Below are 24,402 nucleotides of genomic sequence, written 5' to 3' on the forward strand. Positions count from 1 at the left end.
TGGATGCCCGGGATTGAACCCGGGTTCTCTGCAAGAGCAACAAGTGCTCTTAACCACTGAGCCACCTCTCCAGCCCCAAGGATCTTTTCTTATGTGTCCTTCATCTACATGGAAATGCGGTTCATTGCTACCCTACACTTTTACGGCACACACTTTCTTCTATTTTTTCCTTCATTCTTCTTTCTCTTCTCTGCTTAAGCAGTTAACATCTAGCAAAGGTAGAAGCTAGTTTCTTCTCTAACAAGCTCTGTAAAGAAAATGCCTACATCATAACTTTCCCTGCTGGAAAGGTCCAGGATGGAAGGACGTCTTACCACAAAGCCCTCTAGGTTCTAGGTTCTTTTTGGCTCCTTCCATGGGTAGCAAAAGCTAAGGTCTAGATCTTTCCCCTTGAATCTGGGCAGGCCATGAGCGTTCAGGCCAAGAGAGCACGGTGCAGTGACTAAAAGGGTCTCTGAGGGTGTGCCACAAGGAGCCACACAGCTGCTGTTTTAGTCTCTGCAAACAGTCTCTGTCCCATAAATCTGCCCATGAGAACCCCGCTGCCATGCTAAGAAGAAGCCTAGACTATACAGGAATGCTAGGGGCTGGTGGGGAGAGGAGACCTCAGTTTACCACCTCCTCTAAGGCCAGTCTTTTGAGTCACCATAGCCTATGAATAAAGATTCTAAATGACTCCAGCCACACGTCTTCCAAGCTGTGTCCCAGGCGCCAGGTAGTGAAAAGCCATTGGCTCTGCCTTGTCACATCGAAACTCCTGACCAGAAACCTCAGCGAGCACACCCAATCGCTGCCACCAGGAATGAGTTCCTATTTCAAGTTACTAATTGTGTACGGTTTTTGAAAACAGCAAGAGATAATTGGAACAATAGAAATCAGGAAAGAAAAAGATATTATGCAATAATTATCATATTTTAACTGACTATGGTGGAAATGATAGCAACCCAGTGGCCCATACTCCACCTCCATAATGCTGCATGCACACTGCTTTCCATGGGACAGACACAATTGCCTTCCTCTGCCCTCCCCACAGGCTCCGGATCTAACTACCTGTCTTCCTTCCATCTTCTCCCTTATGCTCCTGTCCACGCCTATCTCTTACGCCTGACCTCGGGTTACTGGATTATGACAGTAGCTGATACCCCTTTCTTCTCTCAATTATCCATTGGGGCATTACACAAGTAGATGGCATCGAGCTTTGGTTTTGATCATGGAGAGCAGAAAATAATGAAATGGTTGCCCAACTGTTAAACACAACCATTAGTAATCTGAAAGGCTTTTAAAATATTTATGTTTAAAAGTATGAATATTTTTATATTTAAAAAATACAAAGCAAGGTAGAAATAATACACTAAAAACAACAGCAAGCAAAAAAAGCAACAAGGCATCTAATGTTGCATGAATCTTTAATTTCTTCTACACACCCACTCACACACACACATACACACACACACACACACACACACACACATACACACACACACCTCACAAATACACATGAACATACACTGAGCTTCCATCCCCAAACTGAGGAAGAAAATCTAATAGTTACTTAAACTAAATCTTCTGTATAAAGCATAAAAACATGAGCTCAGCTGTGCTTAGAAGCCTTCCGATAAGACCCTGGCTTTGGAACACATGACAACAGACAAGGGCCACACTTGGAACACACAGCTTCGATAATGAACTTGTCTGTCTGTCTCACTTTTGCCTGTTTGGGTTTTGAAAGGATAGTGGTACCTCCAGAGCCATTTGCAGTCAGGGAAAAAACCTGACTTTGGGAAAAGTCAGGGAGGAATTCTGTCTTTGGAGGAAGTCCATGCATCCTTCATTGTGCTGCCGAGCAGCACACAGTTAAAAGTTTTAGCAACCGAGGCTGTCTGTTCCCTGGTTTAATTGCCGAGCTGGAGAGCATGGCATTTATCTTCGCCTGTAAGTCTAGAAGCAGCCATATCTTACCAAACACAAGCCACAGAGCCTGGGCAAACAAGACATCCATCGATGTAATCATCCTGTTACAGCCCATATCCACGAGTCAGTGGTGAGCTTAAATAACATGTCACACAACCCACTGCCAGCTGAGGAATGCCGGAGCATCGCTGCCCCTCTCGCTCACACCCCTCTCGGTTACGTGACTCAACTGAGACTGTCTGTTTTCCTCATCTTGGAGTTTATGCACTTCCAAATCCTTGCTAAAGGAAAAACACTGAGTAATTCAAAATGAGGCCTTCTATCCAGTTCTCAAACTATAATTACAAAGTTCCAAAACCACCCAAAAATGTTTTCAGAGATTTCAAAATGTCTACTGCCAATTTCAGTTTGAGTCACTAAGAGCAAAGGCACCAGCATATAGGTGGGTGTCCCTGACAGCAAAGGCACTGGCTGGCTGGAGACAATGTGGGGGCTGGATAAAGGCAGGGCAATCTGAAGTGTGTGTGTGTGTGTGTGTGTGTGTGTGTGTGTGTGTACAAATCTGTGTGTGTGTGTGGTGTGTATGGTGTGTGTATGTGTGTACATGTATGTATTGTGTGTGGTATGTATGTGTGCATGTGTATATGGTGTGTGAGAGGGTGTGTGTATGGTATGTGCATATGTGGTATGTGTGTATGTGTGTGTTTGTGCATGTGTGCCCATGTATGTAGTGTGTGGTATGTGTGAGGTGTGTGTGTATGGTATGTGCATGTGTGTGTGTGTCTGTTTGTGCATGTGTGTCCATGTATGTGGTGTGTATGGTGTGGGGTGGACGTGTATATGGGATGTATGATGTGTCTGAGGGTGTATGTATAATGTGTGCATGTGGATGTAGTGTGTTTGTGGGGGGGTGTGCATGTGTGTGGTGTGTATGTTATGTGTGTGTTTGTACATGTGTGCCCATGTGTGTGGTGTGATGAGAGTGTGTGTGTTTTGTGTGTATAGTGTGGTGTGCAGCGTGTGTGTATGTGTGGTGTGTGCATGTGTGGGTAGCATGTGCATGTGTGTGTTTGTTCATGTGTACCCATGTATGTGGGGTGTGGGGTGTGTATGAGGGTGTGTGTGCTTGTGTGTGGTTGTGAGTATGTGTGTGTGCAGGTATGTGGTGTGGGGGGGTGTACACGTGCTCATGAGTTTCAGTATTTCTAGGTCATGCTCGATGGATTCAGAAGTGTGGATGGAGTCCAACAACAGGAGTGAGTTCTACTGCACTGCAGCCATCCTTCCAGCACCAAGCACTAGACACATTCTGTAACTAGCATTTTACCCCTGGTTGAACCCTGCCTTGATCCTCAACTACTGAACTGGGAAAAAGCTCCAATACGCTCTTAAAGTAAACATTAATACTAACAATCTTTGGGATTTCCAATTAGAGAAATTCAAAATGTAGAGCTTGGGATAGGGGTGACAGGCCAATTCTTGGCTCACATTTCACATGTTGCAAACAACTTACAAGGGGACGTGTTTCCAGCTGCTTCTCCTGTGGCTGCCTCCAATAAACAGTGTGTCCAAATGTTCCATGGTTGTTGGACTATGTCACAGAGTGTATTGTGACTTTCCCTTCATTTAATGAAAAATAGGACTTGTGGCTTCTCTATCCTCAGAGTCAGAGTCTATACTCTATGCCTCAGGGTGTACATGCTCCTGATAGACCCGCACGAGTTAGAAGTGCCAGAGTCTTCGCTATGGCCTGGTGGAAGTAAATCTCTAGTTTCTGCCTTTTAAGTCTGAAGGCTACTGTTTTAGAAGACAGAAATATCCTGCATAGGAACATCACAACCTTGCTACCCTAAAAACGACGAAGCATGGTAGAAAAACCACTGCACTGCTCACTTGTGTAGCTGTCTGGTCACCTGAATGAGACTGGTCCCCATAGGCTCACACATTTCAACGTTCCTGCTGCAGCTGGTGGAGCTATTGGGGAAGAGTGAGGAGGTGTGGTCTTGATAGAGAAGCGTGTCACTGAGGGCGGGCTTTGAGGTTTCAAAAGCCCACTCCATTCCCAGTCATCATGCACCTCAGGCTCCGTGTCTCTCTGTCTCCTCCCCCTCCTCCTTCCCCCCCACCAGCCCTCCCTCCTTTTCTCTCTCTCTCTCCCTAGTGCCTATGGACGAGATGTAGGCCCTCGGCTACTGCTCCAGTGAAATGCCTGCCTGCCTGTTGCCACAGCTCTACCATGATGGCCATAAAATCATCCCTCTGAAACTATAAACCCTAAACAAACTCTTTCTTCTCTAAGTTGTCTTGGTCACAACAAAAGAAAAATAACTAAGGCAGCTATATTTTAGGGCATATGTTCTACTTGTAGGCTTCTAGGACCCTCTGGGTCCTTCTACTTTGCCTTTCTCCCATGATTCTCTCATCTAGAATCCCACTAGAATGTCCTCTCCTCTGTCTCAGTTTCCTGGTAAGTGAAGGCTTTCGTGGACTGTAGCTCCATAGTAACAATAGAGAAAGACAGTAGAAGTGTTGCACTCCGCACAGCAGTGTTCTAATAAGGCACAGAATTACAATGGTTCAATTATAAACCTACATAACTCAGATTATAGCCACAACAATCTTTTCACACGCAAGGCCTTTCAGTCATCAAGTGATATCAACTAATCTATCTCCAGAATGGAATCTTCAATGGAGACTAAGACTGTGTCTTATTATCTTGCTCCATCCAGCATGCGCTAAGCTTTAAAAAATCTAAGGGAAAAATCCCCCTTCCTATATTCTGCACACTGATCAATGGAAAATATTGCATATATATTTTCAACTTTTTCCTAATAAAAGTAATAAATGTACACACACACACACACACACACACACACACACACACACACACACACACACGATACTCCTGTATGTGTATACATAGCTGTATACAAAGTAATGCTAACCAGTAAGTTGAAGTTGGTATGTTAATTGGGGAAGTAAGCACTGGCATTTTATCTGGCTATAAAAATAGACTTATTAAGAAGACATCATCTGAAACAAGTAAAGAGCACTTTGGTTCAAGTACTCATGAACCGATGGTTTTATGACCATTGTTAAATTGCCAAGGAGATGATGAATCATGCACTTTATGAAGACAGATATTTCTTTCTCTAAAAAGAAGAAACAGCAGGGTATTGGTAGGTAGCCCTAGCTGGCCTGGCGCTCTCAATATAGACCAGGCCACCTCTGCATCCTGAGTGCTGGATTAAAGGCATATGCTACCACAGGCTGATGAAAACAGATATTTCAATTCTGCTATCTGGTCCCATTTTCCAGTTGGATTCAAGAATAAAAATCAGCATTTGTGTCAGTCTCTGTGTTTATTCAAGCCAACACTGAATTCTTTTCCTATCCACAATGAATTGGTTTTTTCATAATTTCTACCATAGACTGACTTAGGCTTCCAACACAACCAATCAGGGCGATAATAGCCCAAACATTTGTGGTCAAGTTCAGCTTCAAATTACCTCGGAGCCTCCATATAGTTTTAGAATAAAGCTAAAAGTCTTAAAGCACCCTTAAGGGCCTGAAAAGTTGTGGCTTATGCAAAACTGCACAGCCATATTTAGTTCACCTCAGCCTTGGCTCTTTCTGCCTGCTCTTCGTAAGTAAATAACCCTGGCCTGTTTTGTTTGTGTGGTTTCATCATTTGATTAGGTTTGGCTTGGCTTATGTGAGACAGGGTCTCACTACGTAGACCAGGCTAGCCTCAACCACATGGCAATAATCTCGCCATGGCCTCTCAAGTTCTGAGAGTTGACATGTAGCTACTGATCTGGGCCATTTTATTGCTGTCCCTACCTCTACACTTGGTTTTCTTTAGACCTTACCTAAATGCCACTTGCCAAAGACTATAGTCCAAGCACATTTTTCCACTGTGGCACTTACTGTCCTTGCCAAGTGACCTGGGGTAGTGGTTGCCTGTGAGAACCAGGAAGGCTGGCACTGTACAACTGTACCCAAAACTTAGCACAATGCCTGATACACATATGCATGTAGCTAACATGGCGTCTGTAAAGAACTGTTAACAAATGTCCAGTTCGGTCACAAGGCAAGCAAAGAATTCAGCAGCCTGTGCTCTGCAGTGGAGACAACAGCGTGGGGTGTCAGAAGGAAGAAGAGGCCAAGGAGACAAATATCTGGTGTCAGGAAACCCACAAGGGCTGAAGGATCAGGGAAGTGGGGTGCAGGAGCCATTCCCCTCACTCACACATGCTTGCTGAGGGCGGGTCCTGGAGGAGCTGACCAAGGCTGCAGGTGTGAACACACCCTGTTCATACTTGTCTGAGATGTAAAATTTGCTGAGGAGGCAACATTTACTCCTTAATGAAAGAACCCTCTTCCGGAAGAATCTTGCTGGGCCACAAAATGTATAACCTCCCTGGGCTTGGGTTTGCTTAAGCTGAAATCCCTAACTTTGAGAAGGTTCTTGACCTGTCAGTCACAAAAATCAGTCCTCTGTGGCTGCAGTCAGGGGGCGGGGCTGACAGGCCTCTGACAAGGGTGATACACAGAAAAGAGGAACCTGACACGGAAATCTGGGTAGGCAGCTTTGCTTCTCTCTGCATAGCACAGAGACACTGCTTTCTGGGTGCTGGTTTTACTTTGGTGACTTATGACAAAGGCCTGACAATGATCTCCTGGGACAGCATGCCCTGCCCCAGAGGCTACACAGAGCTTTCTGTCAGAAATTCTGGAATGCAGAGCCCTTAGGAGAAGGGGATGGCAGAGCACAGGTGTTCCGCTAACAATCCCACTTCCGCCCAGAGGCTCCAAGGGCAGCTTTGCAGAGCGCCCTCCTTCAAGCACAGCAAATCTGTGATTGAGTTGGTCTCAGCAGAGAGGGGCCAAGCACCATTCTGCAAATACAGCATGGTTTCAGTTATCCAAAAGGACATTGCACATGGAGCTTCCTCCGGTGTCTACTGTTCGGAGGGGTCCACCCCTTTCTGCATACTTAGAGTTAAAGACAGAAAGGCAATTTACTCATTTCCCTTAAGAAGAAAAACACCACTGGTGCAACCACAGTACTTATCCCTGATGGTCACCTAATCTACAGCAAAGGCAGGTAAAAAAAGGTCTGTAACTCTCTGGTGAGTTAATGGAAGTTACTCCTGATGTAAATTCCCCTAATAGACCAGCGTAAAAAATTCACACAGCGACCCTGCTAGTGACTGTGTTGTCCTGTGACTCCTGAGGCAACAGGGATCAGGCTCACCAGGCAGATGTCAGCAAGGAAAGGCTACTGTAAAACACACAGGAAAACAGACAGCAGAACAGAGGGACCCCACAGTTCTGCCAGCGGAACTAGCGGCAACAGGGTGGCCTTGATCCCTTCTGGTGGGTCTGCCCATACAAATTGTCTTGTAACTTCCCTTGGTCTCACTTCCCCATTTAAATAAAGATGCTTACCTCATTCGATAAAGGCAGCAACAAAAAAAAAAAAAAAAAAAAGAGCACTCTCACTACCATTCATACTCAAAAGAGAAATTTCACTGAAATACAGTCACACATGCGTGTTCGCATATGTACACATACACACACACACACACACACACACACACACACACACACACACACACACACCATCCATTTATCCTGCAATGTATGTTTCTGAGCCCAAACTAGAATTTGCACATAGCTGCGTCTTAAAGTCCGCTACAACTTTTCATACTATACTTCTACAAAATGCACCTTATAATAGCATCGTCTCCGCCTCACCAAAAACCCTGTTAATTGCCCAATAAGCCAATGAGAACTATTTTAGAAAATGAGTAGAGGAGAGGTTCCTTCCTGAGGATCTTTGGGGAGAATCCCAAACATCCCTCAGTGGCCTCATGTGTTCCCACGTTGAGCCGGGGGCTAGAGAATATTTTCACTTTCAAATTATAGGTGATTTTTGTCGAGGGAAGGAAAACCATCTCACAGCAAGTGAAAGTCAGAAACTAACGGCATGAACAAGCTTCAAAAATTAGTCACTGGTTACCATGGTGATGTAGATATTACCTAACAACTCACTGGGCTGTAAGTAACAAGAGGACATTAGCTATGCTATTTTAAGAAAGGAAAGGGGTCTCTGTTTTTTGGAGAGAACTAATTTACAAGCATTTAGGTGCATGCTGAGGGTAGCCCGGGTTTGACCCCAAGGGGGTCAAGGTGGACTGCCGTCTTCTACGCTGCGCAAGCGTGTCTAGCTCAGTGCCTTGCACAGGCACACGGAGGAAGAGAGTAGTCACATATTATTTACAAACAAAGGACAAAGACTGGGAGGAACAGTTTTCTCACTCTCTAAACTCTTAATCAAAGGCTAATCTCTGTGACTGGGAATGAAGAACTGGAGGTAGACAGACTGGGCGGCCCCTTCGAAAGCCAGCAGTGAGAATTTCTCAGGCAAACAAGATTCCCCTCCAAAGATGATTAGATGACTCAAAAAAGAATGAATGTCCCCTATGCTTTGCAGTTTGTATTTTCAGAGTGTATATGACTTTTAACTCAAAAAAGATGCCACAGTGCTGTATGATGCTATTGGTAGTAGTTTTTTTTAAATCATTCTAAGAGATGGCTGTACAAGCATATATATATTCCTTAATCTAACCTTCTAACAGCTTCGGGTCAGAGCACGCCATGCCCCACGGGTATAGGTCCAGTTCTTTAGAGAGAAAACCTGTCTGTCCCTGAAGCACAAGAGCTCTTTCTTCTTTGAGAAATACCTGGCTCTCCTATGCCAGCCTGCCCTGGAGAATTCCTTAAATGGAAACTTCCAGAACCCATCCAAAGCTTACCAACTTAGTCTATGGTATTAACACTTGAAAATCTGCCCTTGGGAAAGGCTTTCTCTCTCCCTCTCTCTTCCTCCAGGGCCCCCCGGCCCCCCCCACCCCCACCCCCCCCACCCCCGTCTCTTCCCCACCCCCATTTCCATCTCCCTGAGGTGATTGTTATGCGACTTTCTTAACTGCCAATAAACTACAATCTTCGGCCAACGCTGACAAGGGATGTGAAAAGCCACTGGACACAAGCTGGCGTATCTGTGACCCAGTGGCTTGCTCATCACAGCCGAGGTTGAAGAAGCAGTTCAATCTATATGTTCGATATGCGGGAATATGAGAAAATTTCACACACACACACACAAAAACCCACAGAACATGCACACTGAGCTACTCTATTCTATTCTCATGTTTAAGGCTTTGCAACCATCTGAGTCAATTTCATTGTCCATGGCTGGCAAATGAAGCCACAGTGATAAAATGTAACTGTCAATATTCAACTTTTATTATTTTTATTCTCTTTCTCTCACAAAGAATAGCATACAAATTATATAAGTGCCACAAATATATAAATAAAAAATATTGAGAAAGTAATCAAATGGAAAACTGAGTGCTTGTGGACTAAAGTTAAGGAACCAAAGGAATATTTAAAGACAACAACCACCTGCCAGGAAACCTAGTCTAACTGCTACAGCCACATCTGCAGCCAGGAATATGAAAAGAAAACCTAGTCACCCTTTAAAGTCTGAGTGTCCTTCTGGGAAGAAAAAGGTGATTTCTGAAAGCATTTCCAGGCATCTAACTACGCCATTCCTGATAACCAGAGGGCCACCATCTACACGGACAGCAGCTGAGACACAAGCAGGACACTTCACCCACCATCTCGTTCATGATAAAATTCCTAAGGTCCCCCAGGAGCTGCTGACTGGGACAAATGAAGTCGACCATACTTCAGAGCCTGAGGTCACCCAATTCTCCCTTCTCAAGAGCACCATGGACTTGCTGGCTCCAGCACAGCCAGGGAACACTGGCAGCAAGGTCTCACCAGTTTCCTCCTTCCTTACCCCCCCAGCCCCACAAGACATCACCCAAATGGAAGCAAGACCCTTTTACACTGTAACAATTATTCAAGAAATCAGTGGGATGCTTAACTGTTTCAGAAACTTCTAAAGACGGAATCCTAGAAGCACAACGAAATAAACCTCCTTCTTAACTTTAGAGGCGCATGAATTCAGTGACTCGGCTTTTACCTGTTAACGAAATTCAGTGTGCTTATATCAGAGTTTACTTTGAAAAACATCAGCAAACACAGGTAATTTGCTTGGCTCAGCTTTTGGCACACAATAGCAGAGCCATAAATGCTCTTTTCCCTTCCCCTACCCATATATATATATATTTTTCCCCTCTGTGTAGCTTGGCTATCCTGGACTCACTTTGTAGACCAGGCTGTCCTCAAACTCACAGTAATCCTCCTGCCTCTGCCTCCCAAGTGCTGGGATTAAAGGCGTGCGCCACCACACCTGGCTCTCTCTCAGAATCATACATAGTCGTCACATATCTTTGCATCTCACCCAAACGTATTAAACAGTGTTAAAAATGACTCAATAAGAAAGCAGGTTCCCAAGAGCCATGGAACCGTCAGTGTCCAGACAATGTCACTTCTCACGATATGTTCTGTCACTGTTGTAAGTCCTTTCAACAAAAACAAAACGATACAGAGAGGAAAACAGAACTTGAAAAGAAGAAACGTAAAAGATAACTAAAATATTTGTGTAGAGGCAGGATGGCTTAGCAGGTAAAGGCACTTGTCACCAAGCCTAAAAAACATGAGCTTGGTTCCTACAAGCTGATTTCAGGAACCAAGTCCTGAAATTTGTCCTCTGACCTCCATACTGTCAACCACAAGTAAATAAATAAATACAGGGGGATTCCAAGATGGCGCCGACCAATAAGCCGCGTATCTGATCTACTCCGAGAAGACCAGGGACATAAATAGAGAAACAGATTGCTGGACTTTGAGAACTGTAGGTGAGTGGGGCCCCAAAGACTGCAGTCCAAACAGGGGGCCCACCCCCCTCCCCGGGGACAAACATCCCGGAGGTACAAAACGCACTCCCCAAACTCTAGAACGGAATCCACATGCAAACTACAGCTGCATAGAAAGCACCGACTCGCTGTTTGGGGAGGGATTTTCCGGAGACTCTAGCCAGGAGTCTCAATGAAGAGGGGAAATCTGCCCTAGGATTCCTCCTTCCACACCACCCCAAACTGCAGAGATCACCCGCCTGGGGCGAGTGGAAACGCAGGCGGAGGGTCCCAACAGGTGGAGGGACTGCAGCTCGCTGGCTATCCAGGGCCCAACCTAACACCAATCATAGTGGATTGAGCCTGCAAACAGCGGCAGTGAGAAGTCAGCTTGAAACTGCTTCCACAGACATATCAGGAGACGTGGGTCTTGCCTAGAGCGATAGCTGAGCGTCAGAGCCCGGCGGGAAGACCTGGTTCCAACCCGCGGGTTTCCTCCAGAGCTCCGCACCGCGATTGTGCCTACCCAGCCAGTAACAAGGCACTGGCCCTGCACTCCCTGAACTAGAGAGCCGATCCGGGGCCCTTGGCCCGACCAAGGCAGGCACTCTCACATTATCGGGAGTCGAGACTTGGGTGGGTCGTGTTTGCAGTGTCTAATTGCTGACCCAGAGCATTAGTGGAGCATCAGAGCCCGGCGGGAAGACCTGGTTCCGACCCGCGGGTTTCCTCCAGACCTCTGCACCGCGATTGTGCCTACCCAGCCAGTAACAAGGCACTGGCCCTGCACTCCCTGAACTAGAGAGCCGATCCGGGGCCCTTGGCCCGACCAAGGCAGGCACTCTCACATTATCGGGAGTCGAGACTTGGGTGGGTCGTGTTTGCAGTGTCTAATTGCTGACCCAGAGCATTAGTGGAGCATCAGAGCTCGGCGGGAAGACCTGGTTCCAACCCGCGGGTTTCCTCCAGACCTCTGCACCACGATTGTGCCTACCCAGCCAGTAACAAGGCACTGGCACTGCACTCCCTGAACTAGAGAGCCGATCCGGGGCCCTTGGCCCGACCAAGGCAGGCACTCTCACATTATCGGGAGTCGAGACTTGGGTGGGTCGTGTTTGCAGTGTCTAATTGCTGACCCAGAGCATTAGTGGAGCATCAGAGCCCGGCGGGAAGACCTGGTTCCAACCCGCGGGTTTCCTCCAGAGCTCCGCACCGCGATTGTGCCTACCCAGCCAGTAACAAGGCACTGGCCCTGCACTCCCTGAACTAGAGAGCCGATCCGGGGCCCTTGGCCCGACCAAGGCAGGCACTCTCACATTATCGGGAGTCGAGACTTGGGTGGGTCGTGTTTGCAGTGTCTAATTGCTGACCCAGAGCATTAGTGGAGCATCAGAGCCCGGCGGGAAGACCTGGTTCCGACCCGCGGGTTTCCTCCAGACCTCTGCACCGCGATTGTGCCTACCCAGCCAGTAACAAGGCACTGGCCCTGCACTCCCTGAACTAGAGAGCCGATCCGGGGCCCTTGGCCCGACCAAGGCAGGCACTCTCACATTATCGGGAGTCGAGACTTGGGTGGGTCGTGTTTGCAGTGTCTAATTGCTGACCCAGAGCATTAGTGGAGCATCAGAGCTCGGCGGGAAGATCTGGTTCCAACCCGCAGGCTTTCTCCAGAGCTCTGCACAGCTTTCCTGCTATTGGGCCTACCCACCCAGTCACAAGGCACTGGTCCTGCACTCCCTGGAATAGAGAGCTTATCAGGGGCTCTTGGCCCAAACAAGGCAGGCAATCTCACAATATCAAGAGAAAAAACGTGGGTCTTGCTTGCAGTATCTAATTGCGGACCAGGAGCGACCTTGGTCCCTCCAGGCATAGAGTTCTGGGAGAAGGTGAACACCTCTACAGGGTATAGAGACAGACCTAAAAGACAGCTACACCTCCAGAAGATCTGATTTACCTGGGATCTTGACTACAAAGCCACAGGAAGGACAGGCAGCAGAGATCAACCTACACAACCAGAACGTCTGTGTGTGGACCTTAATCTAGGTCCCAAAACTGCTGATCTGAATCACAGCAGTAAAATCCAAAGAGAAATCTACTTTGGATGACTCAGCCGGGAGCCCACGGTGCAGAGGAAAATCACCAGAAGGGAAACCAGATCAACTACCTGTTCCACGGAAATACTCCTTGATCCCCACAGGCAAGAGCACCTGACCTATAATCAGTCATCAATTAACCACTCTCAACCAGCGAAGGTCACTACAAAATATCTTCCAACATCAGAGACATCAAAATGACAAGAGGACAACGAAAGAATGCTAACAAAAACCAAAACAGTTTGGCATCTCTAGATCCCAGCATTCCCAATGAAAACAACCTGGAGAACCTAACAGCAATGGATAGTCAAGAAAAGGACCTCAAAGCCCTAGTAAAGACAATGATAAAGGAAGAATCAATTAAAATCTGTAAACAATTGCAGGAGGAGGCAAACAAGAGGGCTGAAGAGTTAAAAGAATCATATAAAGAGGCATTTGAAGAATTTCAGAAAAATATAAATAACCAGATGAAGGAAATCATTAAAACAGTCCAAGACATGAAGATAAAAATGGAAGCTATGATACAGGAACACACAGAAGAAAAACGTGATCAAGAGGCATCAAAGAAGAAAACAAAGATCTCAGAGGTGGCATTATCTAACAGATTGCAAGAGATGGAAGAACGAATATCGGGACTTGAAGATACAATCGCAGAACTGGAATCAACCATCCAGGAAAATGCTAAATCTGAAAAGCTCCTGACACAAAGCATTCATGAAATAAAAGATAACATGAAAAGACGAAACTTGAGAATAATAGGGATAGAGGAAAGAGAAGGCAACCGACTCCACAGTCCAGAAAATATCTTTAATCGAATAATAGAAGAAAATTTCCCCAATTTGAAGAAGGAGATGCATACGAGCATACAAGAGGCCTACAGAACACCAAACAGAATAGACTTGAAAAGAAAATCTTCCCGTCACATAATAATAACAACGCAAAATATACAGAACAAGGAAAAAATATTAAAAGCGGCAAGAGAAAAAGGCCGAGTAACGTATGAAGGCAAACCTATCAGAATTACTCCTGACTTCTCAGCAGAGACCATGAAAGCCAGAAGGGCCTGGACAGGGGTTCTGCAAACCCTAAGAGAACACAGATACCAGGCAAGACTACTATATCCAGCAAAATTATCAATAACCATTGATGGTGAAAACAAGATATTCCATGACAAAAACAAATTCAAACAGTACCTAGCCACAAATCCGACTTTACAGAAGTTACTAGAAGGAAAACTCTACCCCAACTGGTCTACAACCAAAACTACATAGGAAATGGGTAACTATACCATTGCAAAATCACAACCTCACAAAATCTTGACTCTTACAAATACCAAAAATGAAGGGACTTACCAATCACTGGTCATTAATATCTCTCAATGTCAATGGTCTCAATTCTCCAATAAAAAGACACAGACTAATGGAGTGGTTGCATAAACACGACCCAACATTCTTCTGCATTCAAGAAACACATCTCAACCACAAGGACAGACATTGCCTCAGAGTAAAGGGTTGGGGGAAAATATTCCAAGCAAATGGTCACAAGAAACAAGCTGGGGTAGCCATTCTAATATCTAATAAAATAGACTTTCAACCAAAATTAATCAAAAGGGATGAGGATGGACACTTCGTACTCGTCAAAGGTAAAGTCAACCAAGAAGACATCACGATTTTGAACATCTATGCTCCAAATACAAGGGCTCCCACATTTGTAAAAGAGTTATTAACAAAGCTTGCCCCACTTATTGATACCCACACATTAATAGTGGGCGACTTCAATACCCCACTTTCACTCAAGGATAGGTCTTTGATTCAAAAACTAAGCCAGGAAATAACCTCATTAACCAATGTCATGAATCAAATGGATCTAACAGATATCTACAGAACTTTCCACCCAAACGCAAAGGAGTATACCTTTTTCTCAGCACCCCATGGAACATTCTCTAAAATTGATCACATAGTTGGTCACGAAGCAAACCTCAACAGATACAAGAAGATTGAAATAATACCTTGTATCTTATCAGATCACCATGGTCTAAGGCTGGACTTCAACAACAACAGAAATAACAAAAAGCATACTAACACGTGGAAACTAAACAACTTTCTACTTAATGACACATGGGTCATGGAAGAAATAAGGGAAGAAATTAAAGACTTCCTGAAACTCAATGAAAATGATGGAACAACATATTCAAATTTGTGGGACACACTGAAAGCAGTGCTAAGAGGAAAATTCATAGCACTAAGTGCCTTTAAAAAGAAAATGGAATCATCCCACATAAACAACTTAACAACACATCTGGAAGCTCTCGAAAAAAAAGAAGCAGAAACACCCAAGAGGAGTAGATGCCTAGAAATAATCAAACTCAGGGCTGAAATCAATAAATTAGAAACAAAGAGAACAATCCAAAGAATCAACAAAACCAAGAGCTGGTTCTTTGAGAAAATTAACAAGATAGACAAACCGTTAGCCAACCTAACGAAAAGACAGAGAAACACTATCCAAATTAACAAAATCAGAAATGAAAAGGGAGACATAACAACAGATACTGAAGAAATACAAAGAATCGTAAGAACCTACTTTAAAGGCATTTATGCCACAAAATTCGAAAATTTAAGGGAAATGGACAAATTTCTCGACCAATTCCATTTGCCAAAATTGAACCAAGACCAGATAAACAAATTAAATAGCCCTATTTCGCCTATAGAAATAGAAGCAACCATTGATAGTCTTCCAACCAAAAAAAGCCCAGGGCCAGATGGCTTCAGCGCAGAATTCTACCAGTCCTTCAAAGAGGAGTTAATACCGATACTAGTCAAGCTATTCCGAAAGATAGAAATGGACGGAACATTACCAAATTCCTTCTATGAGGCCACAATTACATTGATACCTAAACCTCACAAAGACCCAACAAAAAAAGAGAATTTCAGACCAATTTCTCTTATGAACATTGATGCAAAAATACTCAACAAAATACTCGCAAAGCGATTACAACAGCATATCAAAGACATTATCCACCATGACCAGGTAGGATTCATTCCAGGCATGCAGGGATGGTTTAACATACGGAAATCCATCAATGTAATCCATCATATAAACAAACTGAAAGAGAAAAACCACATGATCATCTCTCTTGATGCAGAAAAAGCATTTGACAAAATCCAACACCCATTTATGTTTAAAGTTCTGGAGAGATCGGGAATACAAGGCACTTATCTAAACATAATAAAGGCTATTTACAGCAAACCAACAGCCAACATTAAATTAAATGGAGAGATACTCAAGGAAATCCCTCTAAAATCGGGAACCAGACAAGGCTGCCCTCTGTCCCCATATCTCTTCAATATAGTTCTTGAAGTTCTAGCCAGAGCAATAAGACATCAAAAGGAGATCATGGGGATCCAAATGGGAAAGGAAGAAGTCAAATTATCCCTATTTGCAGATGATATGATAGTGTACATAAGCGATCCCCAAAATTCCACCAGAGAACTCCTGCAGCTGATAAACACCTTCAGCAAATTGGCAGGATACAAAATAAACTCGAAAAAGTCAGTAGCCTTTCTGTATACAAATGACAAACAGGCAGAGGAAGAAATTAGGAAAACTACTCCCTTCACGATAGCCACAAACAATATAAAATATCTAGGAATAACTTTAACCAAGCAAGTGAAGGACTTATTTGAAAAAAACTTCAAACCTTTGAAGAAAGAGATTGAAAATGACATCAGAAGATGGAGGGATTTACCTTGTTCATGGATCGGGAGAATTAACATAGTAAAAATGGCCATCTTACCAAAAGCAATTTACAAATTCAATGCAATCCCTATCAAAATACCTACAAAATATTTTGAAGATATTGAAAGATTAATCCTCAAATTCATATGGAGAAATAAAAAACCCAGAATAGCAAAAACAATCCTATACAATAAAAGATCCTCCGGAGGAATCTCCATACCTGATCTCAAGCTGTACTACAGAGCAACAGTAATTAAAACAGCATGGTACTGGCAAAGTAATAGGCTGGTGGATCAATGGAATCGAATTGAAGACCCGGAGATGAACCCACACACATTTGCTCACTTGATTTTTGACAAAGAAGCCAAATCTATTCAATGGAAAAATGATAGCATCTTCAACAAATGGTGCTGGTCTAACTGGATGTCTACATGTAGAAAAATGCAATTAGACCCTTATTTGTCACCATGCACAAAACTCAAGTCCAAGTGGATTAAAGACCTCAACTTAAAACCAGAGACATTAACTCAGTTAGAGGAAAAAGTGGGGAAGAGCCTGGGACACATAGGCGCAGGAAACAACTTCCTGAACAGTACACCCACAGCCCAGGCCTTAATGTCAACAATTAATAAATGGGACCTTATGAGGCTGAGAAGCTTCTGTAAGGCAGCAGACACTGTCAAGAGAACAAAGCGACAGCCTACTGACTGGGAAAAGATCTTCACCAACCCTTCATCTGACAAAGGTTTAATATCCAAAATATATAAAGAACTCAAGAAATTAAACACCACAAAACCAAACAACCCAATTGCAAAATGGGGCTTAGAACTAAACAGAGAATTCTCAACAGAGGAATATCAAATGGCTGAGAAACACTTAAAGAAATGCTCATCCTCGTTAGGCATCAGAGAAATGCAAATCAAAACGACACTGAGATTCCATCTTACACCCATCAGAATGGCTAAGATCAAAAACTCAAATGACACCACATGTTGGCGAGGATGTGGAGAGAGAGGAACATTCCTTCACTGCTGGTGGGAATGCAAACTAGTACAACCACTTTGGAAAGCTATCTGGCGTTTTCTCAGAAAAATGGGAATAGGGCTTCCTCAAGACCCAGCTATCCCACTCCTTGGAATATACCCAGAAAATGCTCGAACACACAACAGGGACATATGCTCAACCATGTTCATAGCTGCTTTATACACAATAGCCAGAACATGGAAACAGCCTAAGTGTCCCTCAGTAGAAGAATGGACTAAGAAACTATGGTACATTTACACTATGGAGTATTACTCAGCTATTAAAAACGAGGAATTCCCGAAATTTGTGGACAAATGGATTGACCTAGAAATTATCATAATGAGTGAGTTCACCCAGAAGCAAAAAGAGACAAACGGTATATACTCACTTATATCAAAACACTAGTCCAAGGGATACGTCCCATGAAAAACCTTACTTACCAAGAAAGTGGGTCAGAGGAGAGGACATCCTATTGAGACTTTAGGCGAGAGTAGCATGGAAGAATGGGGAAATAACAGGACCCACAGGGTCCTGGAAACCTACAAGAAGAACTTTATGACAGGCAGATCTGGGTCCTGGGGTCCTCCTCAAACTAAAGCACCAGCCAAGGAGAAATAGGCAGTAAACTTCGAACCCCTACCAAGACCTAGCCGACGAACACGATATTCTCCACTGTTGAGGGGAGAGTGAGATCTGATTCTCACGTGAACTCTGGTGCCCCTTTTCTGACCATGTCCCCTGGATGGGGAGGCCTGGTGGCACTCAGAAGAAGGATAGCAAGTTACCAAGAAGAGACTCAATAATCTTAGAGCATACATAGGGGGAAGAAGTCTCCCTCAATCACAGACATAGGGGAGGGGAGAAGGGGGGAAGTGGGAGGGAGGGAGGAATGGGAGGAAACAGGGGAAGGGCTAACAATCAAGATGTAATATGAATAAATTAATTTAAAATAAATAAATAAATAAATAAATAAATAAATAAATACAATATTTACATTTTAAAGGTTTGTTAAGTAAACAAACCTACTAGCTTTTACTCTTTTTCCCCTCTTAAGATGAAGTTTCCATATGTAGCCCTGCCCATCCTAGAACTCTTTTCGTAGACCAGGCTGGTGTCAAACTCACAGAACTCCATCTACCTCTGCTTCCCAAGTGCTGGGGTTAATAAACTTCACTCTTGAATGTGCTAAGCAGCATCTTTTTAGTACTAAAGTAGCAGTTTTGGCTTGAGAGACCCTATTGTCACCAAGGGTGAGGACGTGAAATTTTGATCATCCCTAGACAGGGGAAACAGCAGTGACCTCCTTCCCTTCAGTACACGTGGCCCCCATTGAAGGACAGTTGCCTACCTTTTCTGTGATGTAGAAGTTTGAACTGTCAGCATGCTGCAGAGCAAAATACTCATGGTTGGCAAGAGACCACCTTTAAAACACAAGCACAGGTCATCAGAAGCATGAGAGTAGCCATTTCTGTTTTAGTTTTACAGAGTTCAGAGGAATTAAACTCCCTAGAATTAGAATTAGGCCAGTGCAGTACTTCTACAAGGCAGTTTCCAAGACAAAGCACACAGCCTCGCTACCTCACTAGGTGGATAGGTGGACTGATTAGGCCTAGTCCTGCTTTGACCGTTTCATGGCCAACACAATTGGGGTGGGTATAATTTGAAACTCAACCTTCCTTCCTCTCTTAAAAGACTGAAGCAAAGATATTTTTAAAAAAACGACATAGACACAATTTCCATTTTAGACGATTAATATTCTTCAAGTGTCTCTGAATTCTAAATTCTCATTTGGTATACCTGACACCGAGTGTTCCAGGTCTTAGGCAATGTGTTCCCCCCCTTGAATTGTCAGCTCGGGCAGAAAGGTGGGAGAGCCTCACAGCATCACATGCTTCTTTGGCCCGTGAGTCCTTTCAGCGTCTTCGGATGGAGTGTGTGATTAACCCCAGGGTCCTTTAGACTGTTCCCTGCTTGAAAAGCCAAAAGGAGCACAGCTTCATAAAGAAAAGGCAAGCCTACAGGGCAGAGCTCCGTCTCCTTTGCTCTCTGCTCTTGGAGGAAGAGCAGTTAAGCCTGGTAGAATGGGGTGCAACTTGCACACAGGAGTTGAGTGACTTTGCGCCGACTGAGCACGAGTTGGGAGCACGTGCGTGGTTAGCACTTACTGACAGTGCTATGAGTAATGCTCACCACGCCACAGCAAGTGTTTTCTTTGCTTAGTATGTACAGACTAGAGAGCTTTGGCCAAACTCAGAGCTACACTTACCCGTCACAGACTTCCTTTATTATTGCAGACAGAGGTTTTTTCTGCAAAAAGAGGAAAAAGGAAATACGGTCAGTTTCATTTCATTATTTTAAACAAAATAAAAAGAGAGAAACTACTACTAAAAAGAAAAGTTTAGGTAAGAAAAATTTACATTTGCTACTCTTAGCTGGCAATGGGTCTCTTACTTTTCTCAAGGTGTCACCATTGAATTTATTAATTATTCATTACTGTTGTGGTCCTTGTTTCTATACTTAGCATTACCATCATATTTAAATTTGATTTGTCTTATTAAGACCAAATGGGAGCCTGCAAAGTCAAGGTGCACCCAGAGCTCCTCATGTTATGCGTGAGTCAGGCAAGCTGCCCGTTCACTTTATGCAAAGAAACTTTGACTCGGGACCACTCTTTAAGATCTATTTTTAAATATGTGTCTATGTGGGGGAATGAGGGTGCATGTGCACACAGAGAGGTGACTGTAGCCCCTGGAACTGGAGTTACATGTGGTTATAGACCATCTAGTGTGGGTGCTAGGAACAGAACTCTGAAAAACAGTGGGGGATTTTAACTACTGCGCTATCTCTCCAACCCCTAACCCATGATATTTTTATGAGAACATGTGGCAGATGGGAGGTGGGGAGATGAGCAATTGTTCTCACAGGTATGTAAACTTTCCACCCAACTGTGGCACCAGTAAATGCCACTTGAAGCATGTTTGAGGCACCGGAGAAATTCGATCGTGACACCATGTGCCCCTGAGTCAACTGGTGGCTGGCCACAGCTGTGCTCTCGCCCCAACTGCCGCAGCTGTGCCCTGCCTGGCCCCAGATAGAAAGAATGCAGTGAGAGATGCAAGCAGACACTGCCTGTCAGCAAGAGAGGGGGAATGAGAGGCCGGTGTCAACCGAAACAAATCCCAGACGAGGAACATATAGAGGAAACAGAAGAAGGCGAACCATAACACACAATTATGGTGCTGTCAGATGCGCCCATTTAAAAAAGCTAGTGCTCGCTCCCCTCTGAAGATCAAGCAGCACGGTACTCAGGTAGAAATCCTGATTCAGGCTGGCAAGCCCAGACACCTGAAGCCTGCCATGCCTGCAGTGTAAACCGCTGTTACCTTAATCTTCTAAACATCGCTAGCTGATCTGTAAGTGAGGGTAGCTGCTATTCACACCCTAAAGGCTGTTTTGAAAACTCAATGGTTGTAATGGAATAGGAAGTACTTTAAGAGAGCAAGAGACTCTTAAAACGGCTAGGTTCCTTGCCCTCCAGCGTTGCTGACAAAGCTCATCCTTGGCCCTGTGCTAAAGGCTGCCTGTCTACAGCTGCTGCTGTGGCCGCCCTCCACAGGCTTCGGTAGCCCCCTGAAGGGCTGAGATAATATGCAGTACCCCCAAAAAACTTCACCACATTCCTCCATGAGTGCAAAGCGGGGTCTCTCTCTGCCTACAGCTGTGCACATAGTGTCTAGGGAAACAGAACCAGCCTGTTCTTAAGTTCACATGTTGTTTCTGTTACTTAGATACAGTTGAAGTGACACATGGCACCTGTACACATTTATGGGATACAGCATGGCATTTCACTACAGGTTGCGCGGTGTGTAGAAATTGGATAACTATGTATCTACTTTCTTAGACATACATCATTTCTTTGTGATGAGAACACTCAAAATCACTTTTATAAGCTGTTTCAAAAATTTCAAGTAATTATTTTTGAACAGTTATTCTATTGGCCTTCAAAACATTAGTGATTGATTTTTTTTTCCCCTGGGCTAGAGGATGAATTAGTGGCACATCGTCACATACTTGGGATGAGTGAATCCCTGGGTTCAATACCCAGTGCACTATCAAAATTAGTCCCTCCTCTCCAACTGCACCCCTGCACCCCCTCCCCATTAACCGTCCCCTCTGTACTGCACATATACCCCCATTCTAGGCTCCAGTAAACAATATCTAATTCTCAACTTAAGGTTATTTTAGTGTCCTCATAAAATTTAAAACTTATATTTGGCTTTTTGAGTCTTGCTTATTTCACTTAACATAATGCCCAGGGGGAACCAAAATTTTTGAGAAATGCCCAGAGTCTGGTATTTTTGACATCCTGAGTTGATTGTCTTTTAGAATAAGAAATGTTGACTGATGTCTATAGCTAAGTTACATGCTGGGCCTTTGCCAGGGCCTGTCCACTGACTGATCTGTGTCAGTGCAAATGTGTTCTTACAACCAAGTGGCAAGAACCTTTAGGAACAAAATTTTCATGGCTACAGGCCTATCCTTCGAGGATTCTGGAGGCAGAAGATTTCAAACCTAACATCAGCTTGGGTAACACCATAAGACTGTCTCAAAAAAAATAATACAAACAGGCAATATCAAATAAACAAACAAAACCTTTCTAATAAGATAACAATTCTGGAGAGCTACAAGATGTGAGGGTGTAAAGATGGGTCCTATCAGAGAGTCCCATGGCCCCAAATCTTACTTCTTGTGCTCTCAAAGACAAGAATTAATAACTAGGCCAGGCTTCGGTCTTAAATCATACTAGAGGCAGATAAAGCCAAAAGAAAGCATGATGCTGCAACAGGGCAAGGTTTCCAAAACCCCTGTTCTGAACCAAACCGAAGCTCTAAATCCAGGTCTTAGACAATCACTTGGGTTTAAATTCACATCTGACTCATAGACGTAGAACTCAGCTTAAAAAGAAAGGCATCTCTGGGTTACCATTATATATTCTGAAGTGAGATACATGAAAAGAATAAAGACCACGAAGCCAAAAAAGGCTTACAAACTCAATACAGAAAGATTAGACAAAAATTCACAGCCACAGAGAGAAGGGAACAATGGTGAGCTGAACGTTCAAAACGCATCTCAGCCAATTAAAATGACTGTTACACAAGGCTGGGGCTGGCCCCATGGCCCACTTTCTGACCCTTCTCCTATCTGCTCTAATCAAACCTTAATCCAATGGCCTAAGGCAGCTCACACCTTCCTTTTCCTGTCTGCTTCATTCAATGTTGTTTCTGTTTCTTCCATTGGTGACATCTTTGCAGAGCATCTGTGCTATAAAACCTTTCAATAAAGTCCAAGAACTGCCTCCTCCCTCCCTTTACCTCAGGTTTCCCAACTCCCAAGTTCTGTTCTTGTCTTCTTTGCTCTTCTCCATCAACCCTCCTTGGAGCTCACTGACTTCAACAATCCCAAATGCAGTGCAAGCAAATGTGGCTTGTCTTTTCCTTCCTTCCTTCCTTCCTTCCTTCCTTCTTTCTTTCTTTCGTTTATTATTATTATGTATACAGTGCTCTGCCTGCATGTATACCTGCAGGCCAGAAGAGAGCATCATATCCCATTATAGATGGTTGTGAGCCACCATGTGGTTGCTGGGAATTGAACTCAGGCCCTTGGAAGAGCAGTCAATGCTCTTAACATTTGAGCCATCTCTCCAGCCCCATTGCTCTGATTCTAAAGATCCTCTCAAAAATATGTTGAGTAGGTCATGTCAACACCACATCAGATGATATGGTGATGGAAAAGAAGGCTTCACTGGGAATTCCCTACCCAGCTCTACATCTAGATGAGTGTTCCACGCCCCTCACATCCTCCCTGCCCTACCCTGACATGACCCTTCCTTCACCTTCACTATGGCCCCCAACCCTCTGTGACTGTTCACCCTCATTGCAGCACCTCACCCACTGTGACCCTTTACCCTCACTTTGGGACCCACCTACTGAAACACTTCACCCTTGTCACTGTGGCACTTCACCCCCTATGGTCCTTCATTCTCACTGTAGCATCTATCCCTCTGTGACCTTTCACCCTCATTGCGACACCCTGCCCTCTGTGACTCTTCATTCTCACTGTGGTACCCAGCCTATGACCCTTTACCCTCACTGTGGAATCCATCCATGCCACTATGAACCTTCTTCATCCTCATCTTCACACCTCTACCTTCTGTGGTTCTTCACCGTATTATGGTATCCAGCTCACAATGATCCTTTGGCTTTGAATCCTACCTATATGACCCTTCACCTCATTGTGTTACCAGTCTCATATGATCCTTTACTGTCATTGTGGCACCCGTCCTACTATGACTCTTTACCCTCAATGAGGCACCCCACCCTCTGGGACCTTTCACCCACTCTATGGAACCCTATCCGCCATGACCCATCACCCTCTCTATGGCATACACCCTCTGTGGTCCTTCACTTTCACTGTGGCAACACTTTTGCCCTTGGAACTCATTAGCTTCAAATCCAGCAAATCTGATATGGGGTTGTAGGGACGAGTTGTGTGATGGTCACAGCACTACCTCACTCGATCACCTTCTCTTCCACCTCCTCCTCCCTTTCAGAACTCCTGACTCCTCAACCCAACTGCACCCTCGGATGAAGCCTCCAATATCACCTGCCACTTTGGCATCCTGAATTCTTCTTCTCCCGCCCAAGAAGCTTCTCTATCAATCCTTAATTAGTAACTGTTTCCATAAATTTGCAATCAGATGCTGGACTGCCAAGTTAAGTCAGACTTGTTGTCTATGAATCCCTACA

The 24,402-nt window shown here is 44.3% G+C and overlaps 1 protein-coding gene across 6 annotated transcripts in view; it reads right to left on the bottom strand.

Moving 5' to 3' along the window:
- ELMO1 (engulfment and cell motility 1) overlaps nt 1–24,402 on the bottom strand; it is a 531,552-nt gene that overhangs the window by 388,863 nt on the left and 118,287 nt on the right. For all 6 annotated transcript variants that reach the window (XM_084795120.1, XM_084795122.1, XM_084795124.1 and 3 more), the window contains 2 exons: nt 19,863–19,903; nt 18,945–19,017 (listed from right to left, as the gene is read on the bottom strand). In XM_084795120.1, coding sequence (XP_084651246.1) covers nt 18,945–19,017; nt 19,863–19,903 — 114 coding nt within the window. The remainder of the gene's footprint in view (nt 1–18,944; nt 19,018–19,862; nt 19,904–24,402) is intronic.

Source organism: Acomys minous, assembly GCF_964271855.1.
Source record: "Acomys minous genome assembly, chromosome: 9".
In the NCBI taxonomy this organism is placed as follows: Eukaryota; Metazoa; Chordata; class Mammalia; order Rodentia; family Muridae; genus Acomys; species Acomys minous.